The sequence below is a fragment of the Molossus molossus genome, unplaced genomic scaffold (genome assembly GCF_014108415.1).
Source record: "Molossus molossus isolate mMolMol1 unplaced genomic scaffold, mMolMol1.p scaffold_m16_p_9, whole genome shotgun sequence".
Taxonomy (NCBI): Eukaryota; Metazoa; Chordata; class Mammalia; order Chiroptera; family Molossidae; genus Molossus; species Molossus molossus.
The window spans coordinates 107,054,117-107,077,880 of record NW_023425403.1 but is presented as its reverse complement, the minus strand read 5'-3'; the positions used below and the strand labels follow the sequence as shown (position 1 = coordinate 107,077,880).

The following is a 23,764-nucleotide window of genomic DNA, read 5'->3' as shown; positions in this document are numbered from 1 at the left end:
TTAGAATTGGGAATATAATGTTTAAGAAATCTTGATCCATTACTATTTTTGAAAGAAGGACAGGGATATTACTTGCCATTGATTTAAATGCTAATTTAAAATCTGAATCGGAACAAAGGTCATTTCCCAATTATCATGAAAAGTATCTTTAAAAGAATAAATTCTCTTTAGAACCATAATGTCTTTAATCAGTTGAGATGGTAAACCTAGAGTAGAAAAAACATATGTTTTATATTTGAAAGGGGAACTAGTCATCAAATATATTTTAGAAGTAGAATGTTTAAAAACACTTGTGGATTTGGATGAATTTACTGAAAACAAAATTCTAAACCTAGAAATCAACTTTTTAATAGAACTTTATAGTTTATAAAGTTCTTTTACTTAAAACTCTATCGTTCAATATTCACAATTTGGGGCTATGAACGTGAGAATATCCTCTTGCCCAAGCGCTGGGCTTGCGGCTCCTGGCACCTGGCACGGAGGAGAGCTGGGAATGGGAGGACTTAGGAAGAGGGCATCGGAAGGACTTCCGGAAGGGTCTGGACATCGGCTAATGATTTGGGGAAGGTTTGAGGAGGGAGGCAGGACTGTACTCTGGTTTGTTCTGTGACCAAGTGTCGTAATACATCTTATCCAAAGGGAGAGGGGACTAGACCTAGGCTAAAGCTGCAGCTGGCAAAGAGGTAGCAGCCACTCATGTTATTAGCCAGGAGAGGGGGTGTTTGCCATTTAGGTGGTATGCAGAGTGACGCTGTTTGTGTCTGTGCTTAGACAAAATTATAAGCTGTTTTTTTTGCCTGACATCATTGTCATGTGACCTTGTCCGATGATGGTGTTCTGTGAGGTTATGTCCAGAGGAGAAGACCATGGGCTACCTGTGAGCTCCAGGCCAGCTCCACAAAAATATCGAGGCCTCCTTGTAGGGGTCAGGACACTTTCCAGAGGTCAGGGGCTGCTTTTCTTGATCCCAGATACAAAAATTAATCTTTTGGGGGGGGTGTTCCATAGCATTCTAGCAATTAAAAGGCAATTTATGGCAATTAAATTTTCAAAATTAGATTTACAAGTTGCAATATAAAGAACAAAAGAGAATATACAGGATAGGGCAAAATAGGGTTATAGTTGTTCATATGGATTAATCATATTATAATTAATAAACACAATACAAGAATAAATATAATACAGGAATAAAGTCTGTGTTCCTCCGACTCACAACTGTAATCCTACTTTTGCCTCAACCTATATATAGGAACCAAGAGTTGAAGTTAATTAAAATTGGCACCGTTACAAGTAGTTGATGACTTTAAATTGAAAAAAAGAAGTGTAGGTAAAATTACAATGTATTTTAGAATCACTTGAATATATTCTAAACTTAGTCTAATATTAATAAAAGTTTTATTAGCTATATGGATTGTCTCCAACCTCAATTACTTTGAAACCACATGTTCAATTTGTCTTTGGAACATGTAAGAGACTATTATTTTAGGACATAAATGTGGACTAATCTTTGTGAAATTATGAAACTTAAAACCATGACATTATTTAGAAGAAACAACATTGGAAACCCTTTATATTTAGTGCAAATGATTATTTAAAAAGAAATCTAAGACAAAAATATAAGAAAGTAAATTTTTACAATTATTTCCAAGTGATAAAATTTGTAGGAAAATAGCTCATATCCTAAGTGACTGAAAACATACCTAAAATATTTATCATTGCTTTGGACTTATATTATTTCCCCCATAGAATAAAAAGAATATAATGCTTTAATCTCAAAGTGGAACAAATCAGCGAAGAGCATGAGGAAGTGGGCACTTTGTTTCGGAATCCCAGCAGGCAGCAGGCAGCAGGTGTCCGTGCCTGTGCCTGGAGAGAGGGAGGTCAAGGGAAAGGCCGCAGGAAATCTCAGAGGGTAATATCCAGGGCAGGGCCCTGGGTCTCAGCCATTTAAAATGCTTCAAGGAAAAAGAAAGTACAGTTATACAATCTTGAGACAGTGACTCTTTTCTTATAGGCAGAGAACACTGATAAAGGTCCAAATATATTAGAACAATCATCCTCTGACATTTTCAAAGCCTTTTCTTGCTTGAACATAGTTATAGAGCCCTGGCCAGTTTGGTTCAGTGGTTAGAGCATGAGCCTGAGGACTGAAGGGTTGCAGGTTCGATTCCAGGTCAAGGGCACACACCTGGGTTGCAGGTTCCATCCCAGCAACCAATGGATGTCTCTCTCTTACACTGATGTTTCTCTCTCCTCCTCCTCCCTCCTTTCCACTCTATTTGAAAACCATTGGAAAAATATCCTCAGGTGAGAATTAACAACAACAAAAATATAGTTATGGAATCATTTTGCTTAAATCAGGAAAATATCACCTGAACAACTAATAGAATACATACCTCAGGAGTTATGAGTTTAATTTTCAGTGTAATTCCCTCTTTCCCTAATTCACACACTCACACACACACTCACCTGAGACTATTATAGACATTCTAGAAACCCAAATTGTATATCACAAAGCTCATTGTGCTGAAGAAATGGCCTTTGACATAATCTGTCCTCGGACTGAGATCAGCAATAACCAATCACCCCCAGAGTGCACAGGGTTCCGTAGGTTTTTACTGTACAAATAGGTGCTTAAGAATGCACATTCATCTTTGCAGAGCTGGGAGACCGAACCTTTGGTAAAACCTACAATAGTCGGAAACAGAAACAGAAAGAACGGAGCCTTCTAGTAAGATCCATGGAAGACTGCATTCTAACAAAATCTCTGTTAATCATGCTAGAACATCTGTTTTTGCAGTAACATTAAAAATTACATCTTATTTAATTTGTTTAGCATAAATAATTTTAAAAAGTACTGAGAGACCATCCGATAGGCTCTAACCTGAACCTGCCATTTATGATTTCAACTCACCCGCAGAACAGCAGGTGACCCACACAAGGAGCGCATCTGCAACAAAGGCAGGGCGGACTTTGGGGAAAGAAAAACCTACGTAGCGTATCTACTCCGAGTGAAATATCGCGGACTTATTTTCTAGCAAAAAAACATACTAATAAAAGAGGGAGTTTTAATGTTCCTTGTGATAATTTTCTCTGCCTTTTGATTCAATAGGTGAGCCAGCTGACATTTGTGTTTCTAGTTAGATCACATCTAGTCCAACATATGGAATACATTTTTCACTTTCTGGAAGAGTACTGACTCTTTTATGGTACTAGGATATCATTTAATGATGGAGAAGAGTAAATTCCTACTGGACGAGATGAGTGAATAAGCCAGAGGTGATGATTTAAATCTATCAGACAAGGAGGGCTCCGCCTTTGCACCCTGGGTTGGACTGAGCGCCTGCCTTCAGGTTCCCACGGTCCCCTGGACACCTCTCAATTGCAGCACTTACAGAACATTGAGTCGAGTGTTCAGAAGTTTGTTTCTCCCAGTTGGCATAAGCGACGTGAAGACAGAGCACATCTTCATCGAACACAGCAAGGGCCACGGAGCCTGCAGCCTGTGTACGGGCCCGAGTGTGGAGAACCACGTACGCCGCTGTTGCGTGTGTATGTCACAGTAAAAGGCTCACTTAAAATAACAGATTACATGCTTTATATTTTTCTGGAATTGATTTCAGAATGTTCTTTTAAAATATGAAAGACACTGAGTTTTAGAGAAAGCATAAATTTTAAAATATGCTGAAAACCAGCGGGAGTTATGATGTAATTGGTCATTCTTGCTGTATCTCACACACACTATTTATTCTTAAATATCGTAATTTTATAACTGCCATATTTCACCTATTCTGTAAGTCATTCCCTCTTTGTAAATTAAATGTTTGGGCATATTAACTCGGCATTCATTCATTCACGTAGTCGACAAGAAGTACTGTGTCGTGGGCACTGGGAGGGAATACAGCAACCGTAAGACATGAAGCTTACCCTAAAGAACCTCTACCGCAGAGTGAACAGAGACACCCAGGGCCACTCTGACACGAGGGACAGAGGGTGTACTAAGCACTGCTACAGCACTTTCCAAACATCCACGTCACCTCTGCTGCAGACAGGAAATGAGACGGAAGGAGGGAACGCAGGCACGGGCACACGCTGTCCCTGGTAGACGGGATTCAGACCCGCTGTCTAAGTGTCACGCATACTGCCTCTCCCCGGGGGAGGGATGGAAAAGCATTACAGGCATTCGCAGAGCTGAGGACCTGCAGCCCCTCTGGGGCGGGGGAGCTGGGGCGGATGGGGCCTCGGAAGGAACCAGGAGGGACAGCAGGATCTCCGGCAGCAGGGGCGCAGGGCCAGGCCAGCAGGGAGAGTCTCAGGGGGCAGCCAGAGGCGCAGTGGTGGGAGCAAGGGGAGCAGTGAGCCCGGCGCCCCGCTTGGCAGGTGAGGGTGTCAGCAGGCTCGGCTCGGCGTGACTGTGGAACAGCGTCACGCTTTTGTGGGGTCACGGATGTCTTCGAGAAGATGGTCCAATATATGGCCCCTTCCTAGACAGATTCATAAACACCTGTTCATCCTGACTGTGTAATTTATGAAGTATTCATATTTTTGAGAAAAATAAAATTTTGTCATTTATTTTGACGCCTCCCTCCGTCTAGAGATTTTTCTGCCTCTGCGGTCCTACGTTTTTTCCAGTTTCAGAAAACATCTTTCACCCTCTTCCAGCCAGGGTCTCCCTCTGCGTGGGACGTGGTCCTCTGCTCGGTCGCTCTCGCCCCTCACAGATCCGTGTCCCTCTTTGTGCAGCTCGGACCTGGGGTCCGGCTCTCGGGGCCTCACTGGCTTCCCCTGCGCGCCCCCCCCCCCTTCTCCAGCCACAGCACCAGGGACTGCGTATTGCTGTAACGTTAAAGACTTGGAGACGTCAGTTAAATAACAACCCCTCCGACATTTTCCCCACGGGAACATATTTCAAAAACTATGTATGTCCCTGGCCCGTGTGGCTCAGCGGTTAGAGCGTCGGCCTGCGGTCCAGAGAGACCCGGGTTCAGTTCCCGCTAAGGGCATGTACTTCGGTTGCAGTTTGTCCCCGGCCCTGGTTGGGTCGTGTGGGTGGCAGCCACTCGATGTGTCCCTTTCACATCGATGTTTCTCTCTCTCTCTCCCTCCCACTCTATCTGAACAAAAACTGCCCTCAAGTGAGGATAAAAAACAAACAATGTATCAAGGGAATATCAGTTTGAAACCTACTGAACCAGACTCTTTGGCTGGAGTGCACTGTCCTCTCTAGTTCTACTGCCTGATGCCCCCAGACGCCCCAATTCCTCCCCTACCTCCAGGGCCCCCCTCAGCACCCCCATTCCGACCTTGCCCCGCAGGGGTCTGACCGTGGCCCACGGCTCTTCCCTGGGTACACTGTCCCTTCCTCCGGTGAGCCCGCGGTTTTACCTGAGTCCTCCGCCCAACTTAGCTCTGAAATCTCAAACCTTTCTCGTCCATCTGAAGACTCTGGGTATTTAACAGACCGACTTTAACAAACATCTTCATTCCTGTCTCCCGCAAGACACATTGCTTTTTCACCTTCCCAAACACATCCAACCCTTTCTTATATCACGTCTTTCTTCCCCAGACCGAATGCCCCTCAATCTCACTCCCCACACCAGTCACTGGTCACACCCTCACAGACCACCTTCTACATATCTTTGTAGCTGTCCCTTCTCCTCCTTCCTGTCATCCGACTCAGTACAGACTCTCATCACCTCGAGATTGGACAATGGCCTCTTGCCTTAAGTCTTGGCACCCTAAAACTGTGACCTACACAGTGGCCTGAGCCATGTAACACACACGCACGAATTGGATCTCATCCCCAGGGGAGCACCCCGGTCTCTGCGTCAGAGGCACCTCTGCCTCATACTTTTACTGATAATCCAGGACTTCAGTAGTTTCACACAGAAGGTGGCATTTCAGCAAATACTGTTTTCCACTCTCTGTAACAACTCTTTAAATTTTCTAAATCGTGTACGTATGATTCCAGACTCCAGACAGGAACACTGAGTCTAGGAGGGCCTTCCAGAACCCGCATGGCGGTTGAGGCCCTGTTTTATGTTATCATGATTTCCTCTGTACATTTAGGTCCTCCCCCTGCCCCCCATTATCGGCTCTTCCTCCCAGGCATGGGGAATGCCCGGCCAGAGAGCCATGTAAGGCTGGAGAAACCAACACCAGATGACATCACAGCCTCACCAAATTAGCTTGACCAGGTGCAGCTCACTTTTAAGCTGCTAATTCTGTGTGGCCTGCGAATGACGTTGTAAACATCCAAGTGGCCCTCGGCAGAGAAAAAGTCCCCATCCCTGCCAGACCATACACCGCCCTGAAACAGGAACTGCGGTCTGTGTCTGTTTCCTGAGCACACCCACCACCATGTCTAGGGTACAGAATGCCAAGGACATCCCACCTGAGCCACAGACACCCCGCCTGAGCCACGGACACCCCGCCTGAGCCACGGACACCCCGCCTGAGCCAGGACATCCCGCCTGAGCCAGGACCATCCAGCCTGGCCAGGACACCCGCCTGAGCCGCTGAGCCAGGACATCCCGCCTGAGCCAGGACATCCCGCCTGAGCCAGGACACCCCGCCTGAGCCACGGACACCCCGCCTGAGCCAGGACATCCCGCCTGAGCCAGGACACCCCGCCGGAGCCAGGACACCCCGCCTGAGCCAGGACACCCCGCCTGAGCCACGGACACCCCGCCTGAGCCAGGACACCCCGCCTGAGCCACGGACACCCCGCCTGAGCCACGGACACCCCGCCTGAGCCAGGACACCCCGCCTGAGCCACGGACACCCCGCCTGAGCCACGGACACCCCGCCTGAGCCAGGACATCCCACCTGAGCCAGGACACCCCGCCTGAGCCACGGACACCCCACCTGAGCCACGGACACCCCGCCTGAGCCACGGACACCCCGCCTGAGTCAAGCTGCCACGCTGGAACCTGACACCAAAGAACAAAGAGCCACAGATCCTTCCAGCTCTTATCTTCAGTGTGTGCAAGGATTTTTTTCCCCCATTTGAATCTGTTCTTTTCTCTTTTATTTAATTTTAAAATAATGCTGGCAATCACCCACTAACGGATGTGTTAGGCTGCAACTTGGAGTGAACACACACCGATGTGGCGGAATGGACCCGTGCCTCTCTGATCGCGAATAAGCACCCTGATGTCGGACCGCGTGCCGGGGCCTCGGAGTGAGGTGTACTGCCGGCCCAGGGCTGCCGAGCTACCAGCCTGCAGTGCTGGTTTCTCTGCCAACGCAGATGAAGTGCCCGCTCGACCACCCTCGCCTGGCTCTGTACCCCCTGCCCGCCTCAGGCCCCCGAAACTGCCCGGTGCTGGAGACTCCTGCTCACAGCCCCGTCTTTGATTTATTTTTATTTTTTATAATTTTTTGTGTGATACCTGATTTTAACATTCCCGTTTCATCCACTGGACGGGTACAGCCCAGCAACTGTATTTAGCTGTGTGATCTGTTCGTGACTTAAACTTAAAAAAATAAAAAGACTTAACAGAACTTTTGAAATTAAAAAAAATAAAATAAAACCTTGTGACCAATCATCTTCTGATCAAACTGCCTGCATGCTTTATCTGGAAAGACATGAACAACAGCGAGCCAGCCGCCCTGCTGGTGGGGCCGGGCCAAGCCCACGCCACGGGCGCCCGAGAGCCACGGCGGGCACGCTGGGCCCGGCGGCTCTGCCTCCCAGCACCGAGCCAGGGAACCGGATCCGTCCGGACGGGGTGTTTTCGGTGCGCAGGGAGACTGTCCCCGGCTGGCCTGGCACTTGGGAAGGCGGTGTGGGCTGTCCCCCGCGTCTCCTCTCTCCTCCACGCCCGGCCGTCCCGCAGGAGACAGGCTGCCGGCTCACACTCTTCTCCACGCTGACACGCAGCACGGCCCACATAGTTCCAGTGGGTGACTGATACCTGCAGTCATACACGTTTAAAAAAACATGGCACATGCACGTTTAGTCCCCTCCAAGCAGGAGAGAGACGGTCTACTTAAGTTGGTTGACTTGTTTATTGTCCCTGTGTTCCACGTTGGGAGCAGGTATAACGATCAATCTGCAGAGCTACAGCTCCACGGGCGAGTTTCCACGCAGAGACGGCGGCGGAATGTAAAATAAATATCACCTCGAACACTACCAGGAAGAGCAGACCTGGCCGCTGCCGCTTGTGGAATTCAGCAGACAGAGATGGCTTGTTCCTGAAGTAAAGGACACCATTCAACATATGCTCATGAGACATCAACCATGATTCAATCTCCAGCACCCTTACATTATATTTACATTTACGTAGTTTGGTTAGCGGGGACGCCGATACAGTGGACAGTACCTGAAATGTGTTTATCATTTCATAGACTAGAGGATCCATGGTTGAAAGAGACATACGTTTTTGGAAATACAGAAAAATGGATATTGTGAAGTATTTGCAGACTCTAAAATGGCCTTGCTGATACTGTAAAAATAATGGATACAGGCTAAGAAGGCTAGATATTCAAGGTGAAGCTTTTATTTATTTTTACAACTTTTTGACTGAATTAAAAAATTGTTAGAAATTTAAATATTTTAGTTTTTTAAGAAATGGGCATGTGTTTAATGTTGTTTCTAAGAGCTCTGTGAATTCTGTGTTTGAAGCTGAACGTGAACCCTTTGGGTATACTATTTATGACTGGCAAAGCAACTTCCTAATTCAAAGAGAGAGAAAAAAGACTTATAAAGACTCATAAGGCTTTTTCAACATCAAATAGCTTTTATTAAACAACATTTTGATGAGTTAAGTGTGAGTGAGTCAGGGACATATGGATTAAATTTCCCTTGAAATACACATGGGTTTAAAAATTAAGGGGAAAAATCCTGAGCAAAATGCTTTTTAGAGAATCCAGAATGTTTAAAAGACATTTTTGCCCCCTAAATACAAATATAGGTCGAGTCGATTCTAGCTAGACTCTGTAACTAAAACTAAATAAAAATAAATTTGGAGGAATCATTTAAAAACTGCTAGTTTTGTTAAGGAAGGGATGTTCATGCACCGCATTAGAATTACACTGCATGAAATAGTTAGGCTTCAGCAGATCTGAGAGCTTATCTACAGTGGTGAAGCACTTATTCTCATACCCATTAAACAACTGTAATAAAATCTTCCTGTGCTTTTTGCTCATATTGTTTTTTTTTAAATAGCAAATTTCTCTGAAAAACTCTTAGCTTTTAGAATTCTGTTGTTCCTGTAATTTTATTATATTTTTCTAGAATGTTGAGTTCTTTCTTCTTCTTCTTGTACACGCTATATATTTTATTTTGTCTTCTTTTTTATTTAGCTCAGCTTTTTGGTAACATTCCATTTATAGATAAAATTTTTGCTTCTGGAATCTGAAAATTCCAAGTTAGAACATTTGAAAACCTAAATGATTTATCAGATCTTTTTTTTTTTTTAATCTTTACCCAAGGACATGCTTAGAGAGAGCAAAGGAGACAGAAACATCAATCGGGTGCTTGCTTTCTTTTTTTAAAAAATAATTTTTAGTTATTGATTTGAGAGAGAGAGAAAGGGGGAGTGAGAGAGATATAGAGACATCGTGAGAGAGAACATTGATTGGCCGCCTCCTGCACGCCCCCCACTGGGGATCGAGCCTACAACCTGGGCATGTGCCCTGACGGGGAATCGAACCAGTGACCTCCCGGTGCAGGGTCGATGCTCAACCACTGAGCCACACCAGCTGAGCAATTGGGTGCTTTCTGTAGGCTCTCTGACGGGATCAAACCCACAACCCGGGCATGTGCCCTGACCGGGAATCGAATCGGCAACCTGTCAGGGCAGGGGCCGCTCCGGCCGGGCCCGGTCTGATCACCTTCATGTGCACTTCCGCTCACCAGGTAGATCTTCCTGTGCTGTGCGCTGTGGTTGTCTGAATCTCAGAGAATCAGTGGAACTGCGCTAATCATCCTGATGGTTTTTCCATGAGCTGCAGAAGTCTGCATAGCCACTAAATATTCAGTACGTGTTAATGAGCAAGTAAATGCATTCGGGAAGGCACTCAGGGGTTTAGGGAAGTAGGAACGGTCGTTCAGAAAAACAATTCTAAGCACATTACTGCGATGGACATGAAAGGTAAGTCACGGGGAAGCCGGTGACTGTCACTTAGGAGAACCTCTCATTGACTGAGTTCTGTCCTCTCAGTGGACCTCCACCTCGTTTCTTTCTTTTTTTTTTTTTTATCCTCACCCGAGGATATTTTTCCATTTTTTGTACAGATAGAGTGGGAGGGAGAGAGAGGAAGGGCGAGAGAGAGAGAAACATCGACGTGAAGGGACACATCGAGTGGCTGCCACCCGCACGACCAACCAGGGCCGGGGACAAACTGCAACCGAAGTACATGCCCTTAGCGGGAACCGAACCCGGGTCCCTCCGGACCGCAGGCCGACGCTTTAACCGCTGAGCCAAACTGGCCAGGGCCCACCTCGTTTCTATATTTTTTCACATTCTTAAATCTGCATAATGCATTTTTTTCTGAGTTTCAGATTCCTGACTTGGGGGGGAGAGAGAGAGAGAAAGAGAGAGAGAGAGAGAGAGAGAGAGAGAGGTTATAAATCTGCCACTTTGAAAAACCTACATAAAAAAATCAGCTCTTATATTCTACCAATTCTTCCCCATGTTGCTAGTCCCCTTATAGTAACACTTGTTTGAAATACTTAACGTCTCCTGCTTCTGGAATAATGAAGTGTCTTTCCCATGCACAGAGAAGCGGCTCTGTGGTGAGTCATGATGTGTCCTGGCTGTAAGAGACATCCGCCAGAACGACAGAGCCCGAGGATGGGGCCCGACAAGGGCTGGCTTCGGCCTGTCACCGGGGAGAGTCAGGGGCGAGCGCAGTGATTATCTGAAATGTTTCAACTGCTATGAATAAATTTTGACCTGATAATTCAAGCTCAAAAAAAGGTGTTTTTTGTTTGTTTGTTTGTTTCTTACCTTTTAGTTTGAACTAATTTTAAATTTACAGAAAAGTTGAAAACAAAAAATCATACAAGAGTTTCTTTCTATCTCTGACCCAGCCTCCACTGAAAGTTAACATTCACAAACCAGAAAATTCTCGTTTGTACAATACTACCAACTCGAGATCTTATTCAAATGTCATCAACAAGAGCTTCTCAAAATAAGTTTTGATTTGTCTTTTGTTTTTGGTGTAAATGAACTAGATAATTATCTCTGCTCTACAGTTTACTGCACCTACATGAACCTTGTCAATGAAAACCTTCTAAGGGCAAGTAATCATGTTAGAAGATTTTCTCGTGGTCAAAGGTATAGCTGATATGGTCACTACCCTTAAGGAATTCACAGTCTAAAAGAAGAGAGAAAACATACGGAAAAGCATCTCCAAAGCTTCAAAGTGTCTCAAGAATGATATAATCAAGTCTTCACGGGTGAAGAATGTGGACAAACGCAGCCTCGTACACGGCTGACGGGAACACAGAGGAGGCTTTGGAGAATGGTCTAGCGGTCCATCAAAAAGGGCAATGTCAAGCTTTTATTTGACCCAGCAATTCCACATGTAGGTATATATTTGAGAAATAAAAATACATGTTTACATGAAGTATTGTACATGGACAGTCATGGCAGCATTAATCGCAATTGCCAAAAGGTGAAAACAAACTAAATGTCCATCAACTAATGAACGGATAAACAAAATGTGGTATATCCATATAATGAAATTTTATTTGCTATAAAAAGGACACACATGCTATAACATGGATGAACCTTGAAAACACTATGCTAAGTAAAATAAGCCAGTCACAAAAGACTACATATTATGACAAGGCTACATTTATATGAAATGTACCAAACAGGCAAATTTATGGAGACAGAAAGTACGTCAGTGGTGCTCCAAGGCTTGTGGACGGGGAACGGGGAAATTGAGGGGAGTAGCCCAAGACTATAAGGTTTCCTTCTGGGGTAATAAAATGTTCTAAAATTCTGGTAATAGTTGCATAACTCAGTGAATATACTAAAAAAGCATTAAATTGTGCACTTTATATGGGTCAATTGTATGGTATGTGAATTATATCTCAATAAAGTTGTTACCAAAAGATATTATGGGGTGACAAGGTTGACCAAGAACGCTTCGTGAAGTTAAACAGCTCTTAAAGCTGAGCCGAGATTTTGATAGGGGAGATAAGAAAGGGCACAGAACAGACACGTGTGCCATCTTAGGGGAAAGAATGGACACTGACATAGGCCTGTAAAAAACCTTTCAAGTTACTTAACATTAAATAGATCAGTGGAGGATTGGAAGTAACAGCTTACATATATATAAACAAAAAATATAGTTTATAAAGCTGATTTAAGTTTCAAATAAATTGAGAATTTGGATTAAAATCAGGTGAACTATACTAATTTCAATGTTTTAAGTAATAGACTATTTTAAGTAATAAATATAATATAGTAAGTTCACAGTTTTAGTGATGTGAGGAAACTTCGGTCCTAATTCACTTTGCTGAATCACCACAAACTGAAAAAGCTATTACAACAAACTAAGTTAGATGTTGTTAATAATTACCTAATTGATCCTCATACTTTCACGGCATGGCGTTAGCCACTGGTTACAATACGTAGGACGCTGAGCACTTCGGCCACACCCTGAACCCGCCTCTCGAGAGGAGCAGGTTGGGCAGGAAGGGGACGGCGGGGAAACGGAAATCGTGTGACACTTGCATCTGCAGGACACTGTGGACTATTCTGTCTTCTTACAGCTAGAAAACTCCAAGCACGTGGAGAGAACTTGTGAGAGGGCCCACGCGTGAATAAAACTGTGCCACAGATATGCTCTCGCATTTTTGAACTTGCCAGAATAATTTTGGGGAGCACATATGTAAAACTAAAATAAAGTATTTTGCACATTCACAGAATTCTAAGTATAATATAACAAGCCAGTGTAAGAGTTGTTATCAACCGAGGATCTTGTTTTTTACATCATTTTAGAAGAGTCTTGAAGTGTATACAGACACATATTTAACTACACTATTCAGTGTATTTTAGTTCAAACCACATACTTCTTATCCTACATCCTCATTTGTAAAATTGGGGTAACAATAGCATCCATGTACAACGTTGTGATTATTTAATAAGTGGCTGCCCATCAAAACCTTGAGACACTGTCTGGTTCCTAGGAAGACACGCTGGCTAATGTTTTTTCTTTCTTTTAGTTTCTGTAATCAGAAATTGATCCCATCTTTTGAACCCAAAACCCCAGAATTAATCTTCACTAAGCTGGTAATTTCCCTTATTTTTTCTGTTGTGATGATGAATTCTGACCATATTTTGTGACCTCCTGGACTTTAGCTGGAGTTAGATCTCCAGTGATGGCCACACTTTCTTCAGGCAGTTTAGCGACATCAGCCTATTTACAGTGATAAGTTAGAAATAAGAAAGGCTGCCCTGGCCGGTTTGGCTCAGCGGTTGGAGCGTTGGCCTGCGGACCAGAGAGTCCGGGTTCGGTTCCCGCTAGGGGCACGTACAAAAAAAAGAAAAGAAATAAGAAAGGTACTGTTTAACAAATTTTAATTTCTGGGACTTAAAACAATTATCAGCTGATTTTTCTAAACCTAAGAATACTGGTTTGTCATTAACGTCTAGGAATGATTTCTATGTGACGTGGCTCCCCCCTGCCCCGGCCGATGAGCACAGGCTCCTGGCTCACAGGCTGGGGCTGCGCGTCCTCAGACGCTGCCTGCCCCCCTTTGTGGCACGGCACCCCTACTTGTGAACTGCGCTCACAGGTCAGGGTCACAGCGCAGACTGCTGCTTTAACCACGGGCACTGTGACGAGGTGGGGAGTTAATATCCTAGGACAGCTGGGAAGACTTTTCAGACACAAGGATTCCAAAAGACAGCGTGAGTTAGGAGCAGGTGGACGTGAACAGGACCAGACCTGCACAAAGACAAACCCGTTTAAAATTTATAGACGCCAGAGGAGCCTTGACGGAGTGAACTGGTCCAGATTCAGATTTTAAATAATTTATTTCAAGCACACTGTGTTCTTTAGGTATTTTTAACTTAATGTTATTTGGGGAATTTTGTTTAAAAGCATAAATTAATGTTCATAATGACTCTAGTTACCATTTGCAGAGAGAAAAATAAAGGAGTTATTAGTCTTTATTGGATTTCGCCTCTAGTATTACTGGGCAGATCTTACTCTAAGAAGGTATTAGCCAAATTTTTACCAAGTAATTAATTACGTTCAGTGGGAACTGACAGAGAGTCTTAACTAATTATTGAAAATACTGAACATGTGTGAATAAAGAAACGCAACACACCGCCTGAAAAGATCAGGAATCGCGTGTGTGGACTGTCTCTAGTGCTTCAGGGTCAGGAAGACCAGGAAAAGAGCAAACCAGTCCGTGGGCGAAAGGAATGCCGGCCTTCGTTTGCTTAAATTTCCAAATGGCCTCAGATAAAATCTCTGAACTATTAAAACAAATCACAAAACTATAAAACCAACGTGAACATTTACTTAGGAATTCCATTTGTTTTAAATAGGAAAAAATAGGTGTCATGATACAGAAATGTTAATAACACAGAAAACCCAGGAATTGGTATTAGAATGACCTTATTGCACCTTTTCTAGAAGAGGGAGACTAACGTGCCATCTCCCGCTCACAGTGACCAGTGACATCATCTCTTCAGTAAGAGGCGAAGTCTCCGGCTGTAGGAGCATCGCTGGAGGCTTTCGGGGGCCTGCCAGCACACCTCTGGGAACAGGACTACTACTGTGTAAAAGAATGACGACTATAAGTCACCCCAATGTCGTATGGGCTGACAATACAGAAGTGAGGTAAGACTCAGCCACTGTTTGAGACTCTAAAGCACAAGTTTTTACTTTGATCTGGAATATACTTTCAGGGGTCAGTGAACCCTCTGAAACTGTGTACATACTTGTGTATGCACCTTTCTGAAGCAAGCTGCTGTCGGGAGCCGCTGTGGGCCAACACTGTGGGTACCCAGACCCCATCGGACCCGGAGGATGCTCTGCTCATGTATCGGACAAGTGGAAGCTGAGGGTGGCCAGCGGCGGGGGGGGTGGGGAAGGGGGGAGAGGGAATGCCGGATTCAGTGATCGCCGGGTTGAACCGGCCATTCCTCAGAGCAGTTACCATGTTAGGGTCACAGGCAAGTCATACAGAGTCAAATGTAAGTCTACCATCCTGTTCCTCCTCATTATTTAGGCAGTTAGATGGGAAAATGTGTGCTCTACCTTATTTCTCTTACATTAACAACTTGCTCTGTGTTACCCAGAAAGTAGATGCTATTCATTTATTGTTAGTAAAATATGTATTTTCCTCTCTTTAGCATCAGAAAGGAGATAAATTATTAACACTCACATGACTGAGCATCATTCCCACCAGGGGCACTTACTCACCAGGAGATCGATTTAAACTCGGAAACCTCGTGACTACTCCTTGTAACAAACAGAAGGAAAACACGTAGGCACGTACCTGCAAGGTTGTCGATCTCCTTCTCCTGAAGCAGGCTGACCGCGTCGTCGTCCCCTTCCAGCATCAGCTCGGTCTCCGCGTTCTGGTTCATCATCGCCTGGCTCCGGAAGGTTCTCTTGGACTTCACCACGTCGTCCTCGGAGCCTGGCAGACCAAACAGTACTTCAGTCACGGCGACAGCTTTGCTTTCAGCGAGCATCACACAGCCTATCACCCTTCCATAGCGACATGCGGCATTGACACACCACCCAGGACCACACGTCTTTACCGCCTTGATCTTGGTTGGCCCCCTAAGTGGGTGTGAGAAAGACGGGTGTGGTCACCTCGCCTTTGTCTAGAGATGAGGAAACAGCTGACAAAGCCATGTGTCTGCAGAGAGACCTAGCACATGGGTGGTGGGAGACAGTGGCTTCTGGGTTTTATGAACCACAAAAATCACACAATTTTACACAATTATACCTTTGTGTGATTTGGAGAATCAATTGTTCAGATCGTTTTTCAAAACGAATAGGTATGAAGAAAACAAGCATTGGCCTGTGCAGGGAGCTGTGGCTGTTATCGGGAAGCCACGGAAAGGGGGAGTCAGGAATGATCAGACTGAGACGTCCTTCACGACAGCCACTTCCGTCACTTCACACACAGATATTGGTTTTCTAGAGTGCTATCCTGATTTCGTCACATAAACTAGCACAAAAGGCCAAAATCCAAACACACAAAAACAAGTCAGAAAAATGCAAATATAGCAAACGTTGACGTAGCATTAACAGGTCAATCAATATGAAGGTTAAAACCTAAAATGCATTTGAATCTCTCATGGATTTGACTGCTTAGCAAATATTTCATTATTAACATTCAAACACCTGCTTAGGTGGGTGACAGTGAATCTAAGACTACCTGAACAGCAAGTGAGTTAGATATCGATGTCTATATGTACACACATGAGATAGCTCTATTCCATGTCACTCGGAGCTGGAGGTCAACCCGGAGGAACGTGGTGTGACTGAGTGTGTCCGAGCTGCAGGGTTCGGGTGTCGGCTATGATGAGCAGCACTAATGGGGAAACACTGTCACGGTTCACTGAGTGCACATGTTCCTGAAGACGGACGCTTAGTGAACCACTCCCATCTGGTGCGGCTGGTTCTAGGGGGTGTTCTGATGTTATGTACACATGCAGTTCCTCTCCAAGTCTTGTTGTACCTTAGGCCAAACTTCTCTCCGCTGAACAACCAACAGTGCTTGGGCCAGTTCTCCCGGGCCCGACAGGACTTCCTCCAGCCCATTGCTACCTGAGGATGTCTGGCCACCTTTCCTGGACGTGCACGAGCCGCGGGGAGACCTGCATGGAGGCGGGGTGAGCCTCTCCTCTGCGGCGTGCACACTCTTTATAAACCACATTTGTACTGATTCAGAGAGGAAGGGAGAGAGAGGGAGACAGAAACGTCGGTGAGAAACACTGCCCCCTGGGGATCAAACCAGAGGCCCATCACGCGCCCTGACCAAGCCTAAAGGCAACCTGCAGTCCACGGGTGACCCAGCCACGAGCCACGCTGGCCAGGTCCACGGGTGACCCAGCCACGAGCCACGTCGGCCCGGTCCACGGGTGACCCAGCCACGAGTCACGCTGGCCCGGTCCACAGGTGATCCAGCCAAGAGCCACGCCGGCCAGGTCCACGGGTGACCCAGCCACGAGCCACGCTGGCCAGGTCCACGGGTGACCCAGCCACGAGCCACGCTGGCCCGGCTTGCACATTTTCCCCGTCAGCGACGCAGAGCCGATTCTGTTTGTGAAAACACCGATCCGTGGACCCAAAGGCAGCGCACAGCAGAGTAAAACCCACGTGTTGAGGAACACAGGCATGTCACCATAGCCTGCAGACTGTCACTGGCCGAGAGGCACCGTCTGCCACCTGTGCTCTCACAGGGCAGTGTTAGGGAGCCGGCTGAAATATGCTTAACAGCGAAGCAACAGATTGTTAAGTGTGTATTTTGATGAACACTTCAGAGACAAACGTGTCACTGTAAACCAATACGACGCGGGAGGCAGGGACTTAGATGGTCACGTGTGCATTCTTCTTTCACTGGCCCCCACACAGTCCTTATTTCTGGAATAAAAATTGAGGGTTGACTACTGAATGGTCCAGAGCCTTCTCTTAATTTTATTTGGTTTGCTTGCTATCTAGCCAGCACAACGGTAACCTTCTGGGTGCAGCTATCTTCATAACGCACTTGCTGCTTGGGTGGGAACTCTATGTGAGAAACCGGGGCTGGCATCGTCTGAGCAGCACGGGGCAAACCCAGCACTGCCAGCGGAGAAGGCTCTCCTGCGGTTCCGGGGCCCTGTGGTCCTAGACGTCTTCGGATGTGCCTAACCCCGCTTCCCTACCCCAACAAGCAGCTCCTGCTCCGCCACCTCCGCCTGTCCTGGTCAATCCTCAGCCCGAGATGCACCCTGCAGCTGGCCCCGCGGCCTGGCCTGGAGGTCTCCCCCGGCCCTGATCACAACCCCCACCCCCGCTTCTGTCCTGGGATTACTGCTATTTTTTAAATTTTAAGGTTTTTTTTTTTCCTTTATTGATTTTAGAGAGAGAGGTAGGGAGAGGGAGCGAGAGATAGAAACATGGATGAGAGAGAACATCGACTGGCCGCCTCCTGCAGGCCCCCCACTAGGGATGGGCCCACTACCTGGGCATGTGTCCTGACCGGAATCGAACTGGCGACCTCGTGGTGCAGGGTCCACGCTCAGCCACTGAGCACCCGGGCCGGCTCCGTGTCATCACCATAACGCACCAGCAGGCGGAGGACATGGTCCCACTTCACGCGCTTGGTGACTCCAGCAGGCGGAGGACATGGTCCCACTTCACGCCGCTGGGTGACTCCAGCAGGCGGAGGACATGGTCCCACATCACGCCGCTTGGTGACTCCAGCAGGCGGAGGACATGGTCCCACTTCACGCTGCTTGGTGACTCCCGGGCCACAGCACTGCGCGCGGAGACTGCGCCTTTAGGGTGGCGGCTGCTCAGCACGGCTGGCGGCTCGAGGCCTCCGTTCCCATCGGCAACACTGGGCCGCTTCCAGCGTCCAGAACACGCCTTCCTTCCCGCCCTTCGTCCGTGCTGGAGGCCCTGCGTGGGGCGTGCTTCCCCCCCTCCTCGGGGATTCCTGCTGGCCTGCGAGCGCACCTCCCCGGGCGCCTCTCCCCACCGCGCCCCGGCCTGGCAGCTGCCCTGGGCTGTTTGTCGGTCACCGTGGTCACTGTGGGCCGATGCCGCCGCCCGGCCTCTGAGCCCCGCCAGCCAGGCCCCCTCTGCTCGTCTCACATGTATTAGCGGTGGTTTTGTGTTGAATTTCCTCCGAGGCCACAGGTTTGTTTCCCGTTCCTCCTGGGGTCTCTCGGTCCCGTGCGTGGCCCCGGCAGGACCCCCAGTGGCAGGGGGCGCTGTGCCCGCGTGAGCCCGCCCACGAGCTGCGAGCTCCGCGTGGCACTTGGGCGCTGCGCTCACCGGCCTGTGCCCAGTGACCGGGCACCCGCACCCGGAATCCGCCTTGCCGTCTGCGCTTCTGGGCACGCGCAGGGACACGCGGCGCTCTTTGGGGGCGCCCACCCGCCTGCAGCCCCCTGCGTGGTCTGGGCACACCCACCGCCGCCTCCAGGGCTTCTGCCAAGTGACACGTGGCTTCAATCACAGCCTGGGCGGTCCGCACAGAGTCCCGAGTGTTCACGTGGACGCGGAGACTCTGCGCGGTTGTGGCTTCTCTGGGCCCAGTGCGCTGTGCGCAGAGGCTCTGGGCGGTGCCGGGCATCGGACCGAAGCTCCCGTCCCGCCGCCCAGGCCCCGTGCCGTGCTCTGTGCCTCGGTCGCGCGTGTCCACAGCCGGGAGCCCCCGAGGCTGCGCCTGCCGCCTGCGTGGGGCGGGCTGTCTCGGCTCCCGTCGGGGTGCGCCGGTCCACGAGACCGAGGGCCCTTAAGGACGTTTCTCAACCTGAGGATCCCAGGACAGGGCAGAGATCCGGGTGATTTGCCTTCAGACTGGGGGAAAATGCAAGAATCTGTGTATTTACACAGACAGGAATTTGTTTCTTTACTTGAAATAGTCAATAAAGCCCTTTATATGCGAGTCAGCCTAATGAAGCAAGTTTTCCTTGTATCACAACCGTGTGTAATCTTTGTGATTAAAAAAAAAAAAAAAAGCATTACATAACTCTTGTTATTAAAATTAAAACCTGCCGCCCTGGCCGGTTTGGCTCAGCGGTTAGAGCATCGGCCTGCGGTCCGGAGAGACCCGGGTTCGGTTCCCGCTAAGGGCATGTACCTCGGTTGCAGTTTGTCCCCGGCCCTGGTTGGTCGTGCGGGTGGCAGCCACTCGATGTGTCCCTTTCACGGCGATGTTTCTCTCTCTCCTCTTCCTCTCTCTCCCTCTCACTCTATCTGTGCAAAAAATGGAAAAATGTCCTCGGGTGAGGATAAAAAAAAAAAAAAAAATTAAAACCTGCCAATAAAAATGAAGATGAGCCCTGGCCGGTTTGGCTCAGCGGTTAGAGCCTTGGCCTGCGCTCTGGAGGGACTCGGTTCGGTTCCCGCTAAGGGCATGTACCTTGGTTGCAATTTGTCCCCGGCCCTGGTTGGGTTGTGTGGGTGGCGACCACTCGATGTGTCACTTTCATAATTGATGTTTCTTTCTTTCCCTCTCTCTTTCTCTCTCTCTCTCCCTCCCTCCCTCCCACTCTATCTGAACAAAATTTCAAAAAAAATGAAAAAAATGTCCTTGGGTGAGGATAAAAAAAATAAAATAAAAAAAATGAAGATGAGTTCTGGAATGTGTATTAAGCGTTTACTTTTATTCCCTCTAGCTTCAAAGCAGTAGAACAAGTACGTCCCTGGAAACACGCAGCAGGTGGTGCATGCGCCCGCACACTCAGGCACTCACCCCTGCGCAGCGTTACCGGTGTGCAGCCCGGGGACGTCCTGACTCCATGGCACTGAGGCCAACATTTATCTCAATTAAAGTGCATGAGATGCAGAGTGGTTTTCAATCACAATATCCTTTATGAATCAGAGCTTCATTCATCAAAATCACAGGCAAGAAGAGGTAAGGTCTCGGAGGGCTGTCTCATTACAAGGCTTATAAACACTATCCTTAGAAAGAATTGGTTTAACACCCAACAAATCAAAATCTGATTGGGAAGAAAATGTATTTGCGATCATCTGTCTTCAGGAGCCGGGTTGGGCGATGCAGCCTTGGCCTCTTCAGCCATCCATCAAGAAATTAACAAGCGCAGACCACAAGCCACCACGAGGCCCCAGACTTGAAAATGTGAACTATGTGTAAAGCTGGATTAGACATACGTAGAATGCTTATTTTCTAAGAAAGTATTAAAATTAAAATCAAATTTGTAAGGTCTCAGAATTTTTAAAATGCCACCAAATTATAGCTTAATGAAGCCAAATGCAAAATTGCACTTATTTTCCCCATCATGTCGCAAATAAACACAGGAAAAGCCCCAGTACACGCTGGAGTTCCCTGTAAATATGTTACACTTGAAGCTGTCTGTGAAGAGGTTATCTGATATAGAATACTGCGTCATACTAATCTACATAAAGCTCCTCTTTCATACACATTCTCTTCATAAACAAGGATCCCCGTGAACCAAGTATATTTTGAAAGTTAAAGAACAGGAGAACTAAAATATATTGAGTACTGTTACTATACTCTAGTATTATTACTACTATAATTGTATTATCATCATTTAAATATTCCTACTGTTATTTTACTTAAAATTTTTTTTTTCTTTATTGATTTTTAGAGAGAGAGGAAGGGAGAGGGAGGGAGAGAGAGATAGAAACATTGATGAGAGAAAACATCGACTGGCTGCCTCCTCCATGCCCCCCACTGGGGATCGGCCCCACAACCTGGGCATGTGCCCTGACCAGGAATCAAACCGGTGACCTCTTGGTGCATGGGTCGATGCTCAACCACTGAGCCACACCAGCCGGGCCCTACTGTTATTTTAAATAAGTATAAGTTAAAATACAGAAATGACAAATTAGAGATGCTAACTTATCTTTATAATATTCAGAGAGAATGTCTATCTGCAGTCTGGACAGTCAAAGCAAAGAAATTATTTTATTTATAAGTCCACCATGTCTTTTTCCATTGATAAATATAAACAGTTAATTTAAACAAAAATACTACATAGTAGTTATTTTCTCTTTAAGGAATTATTCTATAATCTACTTTAGAATTTCTACACCAATAAAGAAAGAAGTAATTTACAACAAAAGGTCAGCCTTCAATTATATAAGTGTGGTGAATGCACAAAGCTAAAAGATAAAATAAACCCGTAACAAGCCAATTCTACTGTAGCATTTGCTTCTTACCAGTTTTATGCCATTGTTTTTTGAATGCAAAATAAAATATGGCCTTAATTGATGATTTATTAAAAATGATACATGCATGTATGTGTGTTTCTATCTCTCTACCTACCTAGCTACCTACCTATCTCATGCATGTAAGAATACATTTTCAATGTTATTTATCTACACACTTTAAATGCAGTCTTTGACTCATGATCTGGGGGCCTGTTTATTTAACCCCAGCGTTGTACGGATTTGACCTCTTCACACCTTGCACTCCCCAGGAGCCGAGAACAGTTGTTCCCAAACAGGCCACCATGTTTCGGACCGCTAAGCCTGACACAGGCAATTTCTCTTCCATGGAATTCTCTTACTCCCCTTTTCCTTCCTAGTTCAGTTTAGCTGATTACTCCATTCTCTGTATAAACTTATTTTGGTACATGCCCCTAGCGGGAACCGAACCCAAGAGTCTCTAGTCCGCAGGCTGATGCTCCAACCGCTGAGCCAAACCAGCCACGGCCTCTGTATAAACTTTTATCTTAGAAGTAGATCACAATATGTAGGATGTCCGAAAAGTGTATGCACACTCTGAATAATTACAAAGCCAGTGTTTATTGAATTACATTTCATTTTCAAAATGTAACAGAAGCTACAGATACCTTGCATACATTTTTCTGGGACACCCGGTATTATTGTTATTTTTTAATATTATTTTATGAATCTTTGATTTAGGCTTCCTCGTACTAGACTTTAATTTCTAGTGTGTCGCGTGTCAGACACAGTGGCCATCATTAAGTTTGCTGAGCGAGCACATGAGACCGTGAGCATCACCCCCTGGGACGTGTTTCGTACGCACAGCCCCTAAGCTCCCTTCCTCTTTCAGCTGAACTATCATTTGCAATCCTACTTTATTTTCCCTGCAAACATCCATTGAGAACCTATTAAAACATATCCAGATCAAGCCCTTAACTTCAGTTTCCCCACCTGTGAGAGGGGAACACATGTTTCCAACCGAACGCTCACAGGAGTACGCCAAGTTAAAATGAGACCAGGGATGCTGTAACACCTGGAAATGTGCGAAGATTATTTACATAGTATGCTTTCAAAATGCTCATTAAATTTTTGATACAATAAAGCAAATTAACAAGATAGTATTAAAAAATTTACTAAACACGTGATTTAAAATTGGACAAGAACAAATTCAGTGCTTTACTGCTTATAATAATGCTGCCTCAGATTTACACGAAGGAGAAAAAAAGGCTGATGTCGGGGTGGAAAATCTCAGAATAATGTGTGCATCCGCGGTCTTAGCACAATGTCTAAGCACCATCACGTATTCAACAGAGAAAGGGTTCTTTTCCTCAGCTGGGATTACTCTCCCTCCCTCCACCGTGCTGTTATAACGCTGGCTGTAGGCACTACAACGCAACACAAGCTTCGGCGCCCCCACGACTGGGTGCTCCCTGCAGACAGGTGCATGTGGCCCTGCAGGCAGGTGCATGTGGACAGGTGCATGAAGTGCAGGTGAAATTGAATGAAGCATAAATAGCTTACATGAAAAACTGTCCTCCCCCAGTAACTATACTATCCATTTAAAGATATAATTAGCCCTGGCCAGTTTGGCTCAGCGGTTAGAGCGTCGGCCTGTGGTCCGGAGAGACCCGGGTTCGGTTCCCACTAAGGCACGTACTTCGGTTGCAGTTTGTCCCCGGCCCTGGTTGGTCGTGCAGGTGGCAGCCACTCGATGTGTCCCTTCACGTCGATGTTTCTCTCTCTCTCCCTTCCTCTCTCTCTCCCTCCCACTCTATCTGTTCAAAAAATGGAAAAATATCCTCAGGTGAGGATAAAAAAAAAAAAAAAAAGATATAATTAAATCAAGTTAAATATGCATAAACGTATTTGACATTCAGTTTTAATTTTGTATATGGGTATC

At 46.4% G+C, this 23,764-nt stretch overlaps 1 protein-coding gene across 2 annotated transcripts in view; it reads right to left on the bottom strand.

The window, feature by feature from the left end:
* NBEA (neurobeachin) overlaps positions 1-23,764 on the bottom strand; it is a 763,707-nt gene that overhangs the window by 223,380 nt on the left and 516,563 nt on the right. For both annotated transcript variants that reach the window (XM_036249654.1, XM_036249655.1), the window contains exon 40: positions 15,479-15,622. In XM_036249654.1, coding sequence (XP_036105547.1) covers positions 15,479-15,622 — 144 coding nt within the window. The remainder of the gene's footprint in view (positions 1-15,478; positions 15,623-23,764) is intronic.